The 9,484-nt window shown below is 65.5% G+C and overlaps 2 protein-coding genes across 2 annotated transcripts in view; both read left to right on the forward strand.

Moving 5' to 3' along the window:
• The window catches only part of PELP1 (proline, glutamate and leucine rich protein 1), a 6,336-nt gene extending 3,458 nt beyond the window's left edge, over window positions 1-2,878 (forward strand). The window contains exons 11-16 of the mRNA XM_029913379.1: window positions 355-496; window positions 726-781; window positions 1,074-1,280; window positions 1,373-2,362; window positions 2,489-2,656; window positions 2,789-2,878. Of these exons, the coding sequence (XP_029769239.1) occupies window positions 355-496; window positions 726-781; window positions 1,074-1,280; window positions 1,373-2,362; window positions 2,489-2,656; window positions 2,789-2,878 (1,653 nt within the window). The remainder of the gene's footprint in view (window positions 1-354; window positions 497-725; window positions 782-1,073; window positions 1,281-1,372; window positions 2,363-2,488; window positions 2,657-2,788) is intronic.
• A 3,153-nt stretch (window positions 2,879-6,031) lies between these two features.
• RNASEK (ribonuclease K) lies at window positions 6,032-9,478 on the forward strand. The gene is made up of 3 exons (XM_024224182.3): window positions 6,032-6,204; window positions 7,911-7,990; window positions 9,148-9,478. The coding sequence occupies exons 1-3, from the start codon at window positions 6,127-6,129 to the stop codon at window positions 9,284-9,286; spliced, it is 297 nt and encodes a 98-aa protein (XP_024079950.1). The 5' UTR covers window positions 6,032-6,126; the 3' UTR covers window positions 9,287-9,478.
• The last annotated feature ends 6 nt before the right edge of the window (window positions 9,479-9,484 follow it).

Raw genomic sequence — 9,484 nt, forward strand, 5'->3', positions numbered from 1 at the left:
CCCCTGCTGAGCCCCTGCCCCGCTCCCTGCCCCACAGCACCCCCTAGTGCCGCCCTGGGGCCAGCCCCGCCTGCCAGGGGAGAGCGCCCCCTGCCGAGGCCCCTGCCCCACAGCGCCCCCTAGCGCTGCCCTGGGGCCAGCCCTGCCTGCCGGGGGAGAGAGCCCCCTGCAGAGCCCCCGCCCCGCTCCCTGCCCCACAGCGCCCCCCGCTGAGTCTCCGCCCCCTCCCTGCCCCACAGCGCCCTCTAGCGCCACCCTGCCTGCCAGGGGAGAGCGCCCCCCGCTGAGCCCCCCGCCCCGCTCCCTGCCCCACAGCGCCCCCTAGCACCTTGCTAACTGCTCCTGCCCCCCCAGCTGAAAGTGGGGCGCCCTGGCTCGGAGGGGAAGCCCAGTGCCCCCAAGAAGCCGAAGCTCTCGGAGGGGGGTGAGGCCCCCTCCCTGCACCGCAAGCAGGACCCCATGGCTAACAGCGATGTCTGCAAGGCGGCTCTGCAAGGTAACGGGGCCCCTGGGAAGGGGGAGCCTGGAGCCTCAGCCAGGCCTGGAGGGGGGCGAGGGGCCCCCTCTCCCATTCAGGGGGTGGGCTGCATGGGGGTACGGGTCCCTGTGGGATGTGGGGCCCCTCGGCTTTTGCCTTGCCCCTCCCATCGCCTGGGGGGCTCACCCCTTGGGGGGGGCTGGGTGGGACCGAGGTGCCCCCCTGAACCCCTCCCGTCTCTCTGCAGCGTTGAGCCGGGCCATCCTGCTGGGAGGGAGTCTGGTCAAGGAGGAGACCCACAGGGTGAGTGATGGGGGGTGGGGTGGGGGGGGTTAGATGGGGCTGGAGGGAGGCAGGGGGGTTGGGGCACAGGGTGGTGGGGGCGGAAGGCAGTGGATGGGGGATTAAAGGGGTGGGGGGCTCTGGGATAAGGGGCAAGGGGGGGGGCTCCAGGGTGAGTGGGGGGCTCCGGGTTACGGGGCGAGTGGGGGGCTCCGGGGCGAGTGAGGGGCTCCGGGTTACGGGGTGAGTGGGGGGCTCTGGGGGGCTCAGGGTTATAGGGCGCTGTCTCTAACCCCCCCGTCTCTCCCCCCAGAGGCTGCAGGAGCTGGTGGTGCCGCTGCTGCTCCGCCTAGCCCAGGGGGATGTCCCCCCCGGGGGCCCCTACGCCAGCCCGGCCTGTCGCCACCAGCTCTACCGCCTGCTGCTGGCCCTGCTCCTGGCACCCGCGCCCGCCTGCCCCCCGCCCCTGCACTGCGCCCTGCGGGCCTTCGCCCTGGGCCAGCGGGACCCCAGCCTGCAGGTGAGACCCCACGGGGACACCCCCGCCGCCGTTCTCCCCTCCCTCCCTGCCCCCCGGCTCCAGCGCTCCCCCGTCTCTCTCGCCCCCTGCAGGTCTCGTCCTTCTGCGCCGAAGCCCTGGTGACCTGCAGCGCCTTGGCACGCCCCCGGGTGCCCTCCCTGCAGCTGCCCCTCCCCGGCCCCGCCCCCTCGGCCGGCCCCGCCCCCTCGGACCTGGCTGCCTCCCCCTTCCGCCAGGCCCCGCCCTTCCCCGCCCCGCCGCCCGCCCGCCCCCCGCCCGCCAACCACCTGGGGCTGGCACCGCCCCGGCTGCCCCCTTCCGCCGGCCCCGGCCTGGCGCTGGCGGAGGAGCCCGGGGAGGCGGGCGACCCCCGGCTGCTGGCTCCGCCCTCGCCCGGGGGCGTGGAGGAGGGGGGGGCGGGGCTGGGGGGCAAGCCCCGGCGCCCCGTCTACGTGCACTACGAGAAGGAGGAGGAGTCGGATGTGGAGATCTCCCTGGAGAGCGACTCTGACGACAGCGTGGTCATCGTCCCCAAGGGGCTGCTGCCCAAGCCCCCCCCGCCGCCCCCGCCTCCCCCTGCGCCCCCCTCCCCGCCCCCCACCCAGCCCCCCGAGGAGCCGCCCGCCGCCCCGCTCCCGCCCGCCGCCGGCGAGGTGCTGCCCGGCTTGGGCGAGGAGAACCCAGCTGTGATCAACATCAACAGCAGCGAGGAGGAGGAGGAGGAGTTCCCGGAGGAGGAGGAAGACGAGGAGGAGGAGGAGGAGGAAGAGGAGGAGGAGGAGTACTTCGACGAGGAAGACGAGGACTTCGACGAGGAGGAGGAGGAGGAATTCGAGGAGGAGGAAGAGCGGGGGGAGGAGGAAGAGGAGGAGGAGTACGAGGAGGAGGAAGGCCTGTCGGAGGAAGAGGAGGAGGAGGAGGAGGGGGCCCTGTCGGAGGAAGAGCGGGCGCCCCCCGGCCCCCAGGAGCCGCCGGCCGCGCCCGGGGAGCCGGACGATCTCATCATGGAGGTAGAGGAGAGCCAGGCGCCCGAGCCGCCGCCCCCCGAGGAGGTGGAGGAGGAGGAGGTGGTGGTGATGAAGGCTAGCCCCCCGCCCGCCCCCCAGCCATCGCGAGAGGAGGAGGAGGAGGAGGAGGAGGAGCTGCCGTCGGCCCCGCCCACCCCACCCCAGCAGGCCAGCCCCCTCCAGGCCCCGCCTCCCGGCCAGGGGGAGATGGGGGCAGAGCCCCCACTGCTGGAAGCCCCGGCCCCCGTCCTGGAGGAGGAGCAGCCCCCCAAGGAGGAGGGGGCGCCCCCGGCGGGGGAGCAGGGGGATGGCGCCGGAGAGGGAGCCCAGCCTAGCCCCAAGCGGGAGCAGCCGGCCAGGAAGGCAGAGGTGAGACCCGGGGGGTGAGGGGTGGGGCCCTGGGGAGGGGCGGGGGTGAGGTGTGGGTCGGGGGCTGGGGGGGCAGAGATGGGGCCTAGGGCAAGGGCTGCCGGCTGACCCCCCCCCATCTCTCCCCCCCAGACGGAGGCGGACGAGACGGAGACCATGCTGGCTGACTTCATCGACTGCCCCCCGGACGACGAGAAGGGGCCCCCCGAACCCGGCCCCTAGGGGGCCCTCCTGACCCCCCCAACCAGCCCCCCCCCCCACTGTGTCCCCTGGATGGTTCAATAAACACACACACACGCCAAGTGCCAGGCTATGCAGTCTGTGTGGGGTGGGGAGCGAGGGGTGGGGTTACTGAGGGGCCTCTTTTCATGGGCGGGTCCTACTTCTGGGGGGGTGGTCAGAGATCGGGGGGGGGGCCTGGCAGGCCCCTCCGCCCCATGGAGAGCCTGGGGATCCCCTGGCCTTGTGCCCCAGAGACCCGCCAGCCGCCCGGAGCGGGGACATGCGACTGCCTGCAGATGCTGTGCCCCGTGGGGGGGCCGGGACCTGGTGCGCCCCCCCCACACCCAGGGGGAGAGCCCTCGCCATATGGGGGAGGTCTGACCCCCCCCAGGGGACGGGGTAACCCCCTATTACCTGTCTGACCCAGCCGCACAGGGCTCGCCCCCTGTATCAGACTCCCCTCCAGTGCCCCCGAGGGGGGACTTTGTTTGCAGCAGCAGGGCTGGGGGGTGCCGGCCCATGTCGGGGGGTGACCCGGCTCTGACGGATGGGACCCCCGGAGCCGCTAAGGGTGTGTGGAGACTCCCCGTCTCTGGACCTTGGAGGGGGGGAAGGTCTGTGCAGGGGCAGCAGGTTAGTAAGCCCCCTCCCCCCCCCATTCACCCCATCCCTGCCCCCAGACCCACCTCTGCTAGCCTGGCTCTTTCGGGGTGCCCTGGGGCCTCGGGCACCGCTCCGGATGAAGCAGCGTCTCTCCCCCCCCCCCCCCCCCCAGGCCAAGGAGCCTGCCCGGATTCGGTGCCTCCTGGGGGCGCTCAGCCCCTTGGACCCCCTGTGAGCTCCCTGCAGCAAGTCCCCCTGGGCGGGGCCGCTGGGGACCCTCACCCCCCCCCAAGAGCCCTGCCCCCCACTTCCCGCAGCAGGCAGTTGTCTCACAGACAGGTTATGAGCTGTGGGGAACGCGGCATAGGACCAAGGTCGTTAACACCAGGAGCAGGGACCTGCAGCAACATCCATCGGGGGGCGGGACCCAGAGCCCCTCCCTGAGGTCCAAACAAAGCCCAGTCTCAGCCCCCCCGCCCCACCTCCGGACAAACTGGTCCCCTGGGCCCCCTGTTCCCAGCCCCTCCGGCCGGCTCCTCGCAGGGGACGGGCCCCGGCCATGGGGTGCCGGGCTACAGAGTGTGGGCCGATCTCTGTGCCCCATTAGCCCGTTGCCATCACCCCTGCCCTGCACCGATCCCGCCCCCTAGATACAGGAGTGACCCGTGGGAAAACCGAGGCACGCGCACAGTACTCCGAGACGACATTAAGAACATTCCCACTTCGGCACAAGAAGAATCGAGGGCAGAATAATGGACAGACATTGATGGTTACGCTGCGAACTCCACACCGGACAATCTCCGAGGGGGAACAAAGCTTTTCTGCCCTTTTCTCAGCGTGCGCCCACGTGTTGATGGAAGAGCTACGACCGGATTGAAAACACCGTGCGCAGGACACTGTCATTGGGTTGCCAAAGGGACGGGCTTGTGAAGAGTCTAACCGAAGCTGTGGAAGCGAGTGATGAACACGCAGGAGGCATCCGAAGCACGTTGTACAAGGACCTCGCACCATCGCCGCGTTTTCAAGAGTTGAAGAGAAATGCCGGCCGATTTTGAAGAGGACAAAGACAAGCGAACGGAGAAACTTCAAGAATTTGAGGGGGAAAACCCCCAAATACCCAGGTCCTGCCATACTTTCCATGTCCTGGAGCAAGCCGTGGGCTGGGAGAGCATCGTCGTGGACGAACCTGCATGGCGAGATGAGCGAAATTGGTTGGAAGTGGACGCAGAAAAAGCCAAACTTCAGATTTCAAAGTGCTGCATGCGAGGACCCGTCCCCAGCATCCCTCCGCAATAAGAAGCCATTCATGGCCGCCAGGCAGGGGAAAAATATAAGTAGCCGGTAAGGTAAGGTTCGCCCATGCTGTCTGCGAAATATCGTTCTTGTTAACGGAGCTTTGTCCTCGTTAGTAGAAGCAGCTAACCCTGTTGATAAATGGGGTTCGGTATGAAATACACTCAAGCGCCGAAAGAACCAGCGTCCGTCAGGTTTATAAATATGGGACAGGAACCAGGTTCTCTCCGGTCCCAGTCTCCGGGAAGCCGGCCCGTGCGGCGTCGTTCCATTCCCCGTTCGCAGGAGGTGCACTTCTCCCGTGACGCATTTCAGCCGGAGGTATTTATACCGTGCTATCGCAAGTGACCCATCGCTACAGCCGCCCCCAGCCACTTGGCCCAGTCCCCTCGCTGGTTTGGTCCCTGCCTTGGCTGGGGTTCGGGGCCGGGCCGCAGACAGAATGAATCGGGCTCGATTTCGAGCCGTTTCCTATCAGCCTGGGCCAGATGCCGACTTCAGCGAGTGCTGGGGGAGGGCGGTGGCTAGCAGGGGACGGGGTTAGGCTAATTCGCCGGCCAAGGAGGCAGGCTTTGGGGCATTGGTGCGTATCAAGGGAGGGGTGGGATGCAGGGAATCCACTTTCAGAGGAGCTGGGTGTGGGCTGATGTGCGTCTGCTAGTCAAGGGGACCACGGACTTGTCCTCCAGGCAGCTGGGATGGCCACCCTGCCTTGCCCAGAGCCACAGCCCTGTCCCCCTGTGACCCTGCCCTGTCCAGTCACGTGATCCTGTCCCCATGGGACCCTGTCCTGTCCAGTCACGTGACCTCCATATGGCCCTTGCCTTGTCCAGTCACGTGACCTGGTCCCCATGTGACCCTGCCCTTGCTCGATTTAAGGCCCTGTCATGTGACAGCCCCTCCCCCACCGACCCAGTTCTTTGGACTGTACCATTTGCACTAGGGGAGAGGTTGTTTTGCATTCCCCTTATTTAACTCCCCCCTCACCCAGCCTATGGGGATTTTATCCCCCCCTCCCCCACCTGAGGGGACTTGGGGCTCTCGGAAATCCGCGTCTATAAATAGCCAGGATCCCGCCCCCCTCCCCTGGGAGAGGATGGAACGGTCCGGGGCCGCTCGACCAATCGGAAGGCGGAGCTGGAAACGGCCTGGCCGGTTCCATTGCGCCACGAGGAGGACGTGCCCTGCTTCTCCCCTCCCCCCCACAGTCTTTGCAGGGTGGTTCCGCCCGATCACGTGATTCCTCCCGCCTGGGGCCGCGGCCGCCTTCAGTCTGCTGCGTCGGCCCGGCCAGCAGCAGCCTAAGGAGGAGGCTCCGCGCCGCTCGCTCGCTGCCCCCCTCCGGCCCGGCTATGGCCTCCCTGCTCTGCTGCGGGCCCAAGCTGGCCGCCTGCGGCATCGTGCTCAGCGCCTGGGGCGTCATCATGCTGGTGAGCGGGGCCCCGGCCGGCTGGGGGGAGGCTGGGGGGCAGCAGGGCTGTGGGGGGCGGGGAGGTCTGGGCAGGGCAGGGTGACATGGGGGTGGGGACTTTGGGGGTAGAAGTGGGTGGCAAGAGTGGCCGGGTGGGGGCGCATTTAAGGGGCCTGGGGTCTAGTGGGGGTGGATGAGGGCCCAGGGGAGGGGGCACTGTGTGACCGCGGGGGGGCGGGGGGCTGCCCCACAGTGGCTGGATCCAGCCTTGGCTGCAGTGGGGGGGGGGGCACCTCCCCCCACCAACTTCCTCAGTGACACTGACTTCCCCACATGAGCTGGAAAAGGTGACGGGGCGGCTCAGGCACTGGCTGTGTCACCCCTGGGTGGAGTGAGACCCCCGAGTCTGTGCCGGGCGCCCCCTCTGGGCGATCCCCCCTTTCCTGGATCCCGGGGCTGTCTGGTGCCCCCTCGGCTTGTCCCCACACTTCCAGGCCTGGCGCCCCTTGGATCTAACAGAGTGTTGGGAACCCTTAGTAAAGGGATCAATAATAAGACAGAAAATATCATGTTGCTTCTGAATAAATCCATGGGACGCCCACACCTTGAATACTGTGTGCAGATGTGGTCTCCCCATCGCAAAAAAGTTCTACTGGAATTGGAAAAGGTTCAGAAAAGGGCAACAAAAAGGATGAGGGGTCTGGAACGGCTTCCGTATGAGGAGAGATTAATAAGACTGAGACTTTTCAGCTTGGAAAAGAGACGGCTAAGGGGGGGGGATATGATAGAGGTCTATAAAATCATGACCGATGTGGAGAAAGTAAATAAGGAAGTGTTATTTACTCCTTCTCACAACACAAGAAGTAGGAGTCACCCAATTAAATTAATAGGCAGCGAGTTTAAAACAAAAGGAAGTATTTCTTCACCCAACGCACTGTTCACCTGGGGAACTCCTCGCCAGAGGATGTTGCAAAGGCCAAGACTCTGGGGCATCTGGCATTGGCCACTGTCGGTAGAAAGGATACTGGGCTAGATGGACCTTTGGTCGGACCCGGTACGGCCGTTCTTATGTTCTGTACTATGACACGGTTCAAAGAAGAACTAGATACGTTGATGGAGGATAGGTCCATCAATGGCTATTAGCCAGGCTGGGCAGGAATGGTGTCCCTGGCCTCTGTTTGCCAGAAGCTGGGAATGGGCGACAGGGGATGGGTCACTTGATGATTCCCTGTTCTGTTCATTCCCTCTGGGGCACCTGGCACTGGCCACAGACAGGACACTGGGCTAGATGGACCCTTGGTCTGACCCAGTCTGGCTGCCCTTGCAATCTGTCCCGGGCATTGGCTTTCCGCTCCTGGGAAGGTCGCGTTCTCCCTCCTTGGCCGGTTCCATCTGACCCGGGGCCGGTTCTGCCCAGGACCCGGCTGGGCATGGCGGGGACACTCGGGTGTCTGGTGTTGTGTAAACAGGCTCTGGGCTAGGTCCTGATTCCCTGCCAGGCCCCTCTGCCCTGCTGCAGCTGGCCCTGAAACTAGGACGTGGGGGGTGGATCCTGCTGGGGGGCGGGTTGAGGGGGCGGCACCGGGCTTAGCCAGGCGGATGTGGCTGTTGCCTGGGCTGTGCCCTGCCTATGTCGGGGGGGGGGGGGGGGGGGGCGCGGGGGGGGGGGGGGGCTTTCCCTTGCTCTCACCCGCCCCCTCCCGGATCTCTGGTCTCTCCCCGTAGATTCTCCTGGGGATTTTTTTCAACGTTCACTCGGCTATTCTCATCGAAGACGTTCCCTTCACGGAGGAAGATTTCAAGGAGTAAGTGTTGCCCTTGGTTTTGTCCTTAAAGAACTGCCCCGGATCTCTTCGGGGGGGATCAGGCAAAGTGCCACATTGATGGGTAATGCATAGATCATATGACAGTGTGGATTGATACATGACTCACACACACACTCTCTCTCTCGCTCTGTCTTGTTACCAGCCAGTTGCTCCCCTTAACTGCACTGGCCAGGCGAGTTAGATGGGGGAGGGGGTGGAGCCGGGCTTCTGCCGATCCGGATTGATGCTCCCGTGTTGACGAGACGAGACCTGGGGTCCTCTGCAGGACCCCTCACATTTATAGCAGCTTCCCTCTCATGCAGATCTTCACCAGCTGCAAACTCTGTGTCCGTTGGCCCTTTGTGCTGCTTCCTTCTGGGGGTTGTCTTAATGTCACCACGTTTCTTTTCCAAGAGGGTGTTTTTCCAAAAGCAGGTGCTGGCTTCTAACCCCCGAGGCCGTCAATATGTCTGAGCTTCTCTAGTGAGCCCACTGGACACGTTTTATTGTTCTGGGGTCTGGCTCCCAGCCCCTCTCCGCGGGGTGCAGCTGTCTGGAGGCGCTGCCTTCCACGCCTTCCTGATCCACACCTCGGTCAGTCAACAGGGCAGTCCATTAAAAGGGGGGAAGATCTTATTCTCCTCCTAGCGAAAATACATTTTCCTTCTACCTTAACTATCCTTGAGGGTGATAACATTGTACCCAAGCTCAATACACAGGTTCTATCTAAGGTTTGATACAAAGTTGCCTGAAAACAGAGGTCCCCCATGGATAGGCCCAGTACAAGGTTATATGAACATGGTACACGGTTATGCGAAGGTGCTTAATGGAGAAATTTTTCCACTCTAGGGGGCGCTGGCTCCCACCCGGCCCCAGGGCAGGGACTGGCTGGCTGGCTCAGGGGGGCAGGGAATGGGGCATGGGGCCCGTCCCCTCTAGGGGGCGCCGGCTCCCACCCGGCCCCAGGGCGGGGACTGGCTGGCTCAGGAGGGCGGGGAATGGGGCATGGGGCCCGTCCCCTCTAGGGGGCGCCGGCTCCCACCCGGCCCCAGGGCGGGGACTGGCTGGCTCAGGAGGGCGGGGAATGGGGCACGGGGCCTGTCCCCTCTCGGGGGCGCCGGCTCCAGGACTGACCCCCCGCTCCCTCTGCCCCACAGTGGCCCGGAGAAGATTCACCGTCTCTACGAGCAAGTCAGCTACAACTGCTTCATCGCGGCCGGGCTGTACGTGCTGCTCGGGGGCTTCTCCTTCTGCCAGGTCCGGCTGAACAAGCGCAAAGAGTACATGGTGCGCTAGGACCCTGCCGGGGACAGCCGCCCCCCCTGGACCTGCCATGCCCCTCTATTTATTACAGCCTCTCCCTGGCGCCCCCTTTGCTTGGGAGTCGCTCTGCCGGTGGGGGCTTCGTCAGGGGGCACCCACCCCCTGGGACGCTGCTGACCCCCGGCCTTAAGAGATTGTAAAGGTGGGGGGGTCTCCAGTTGTGGGGGGGGG

The sequence above is a fragment of the Terrapene carolina genome, unplaced genomic scaffold (assembly GCF_002925995.2).
Source record: "Terrapene carolina triunguis isolate 2854851 unplaced genomic scaffold, T_m_triunguis-2.0 Scaffold622, whole genome shotgun sequence".
Classification (NCBI taxonomy): domain Eukaryota; kingdom Metazoa; phylum Chordata; order Testudines; family Emydidae; genus Terrapene; species Terrapene triunguis.

Excerpts from the sequence above, each read along its gene's own strand:
- RNASEK (XM_024224182.3), top strand. The coding sequence starts at position 6,127 with ATGGCCTCCCTGCTCTGCTGCGGGCCCAAGCTGGCCGCCTGCGGCATC. Across the intron at positions 6,205-7,910 it reads CCTGGGGCGTCATCATGCTG|ATTCTCCTGGGGATTTTTTT; the intron begins GTGAGCGGGGCC and ends CTCTCCCCGTAG. Across the intron at positions 7,991-9,147 it reads ACGGAGGAAGATTTCAAGGA|TGGCCCGGAGAAGATTCACC; the intron begins GTAAGTGTTGCC and ends TCTGCCCCACAG.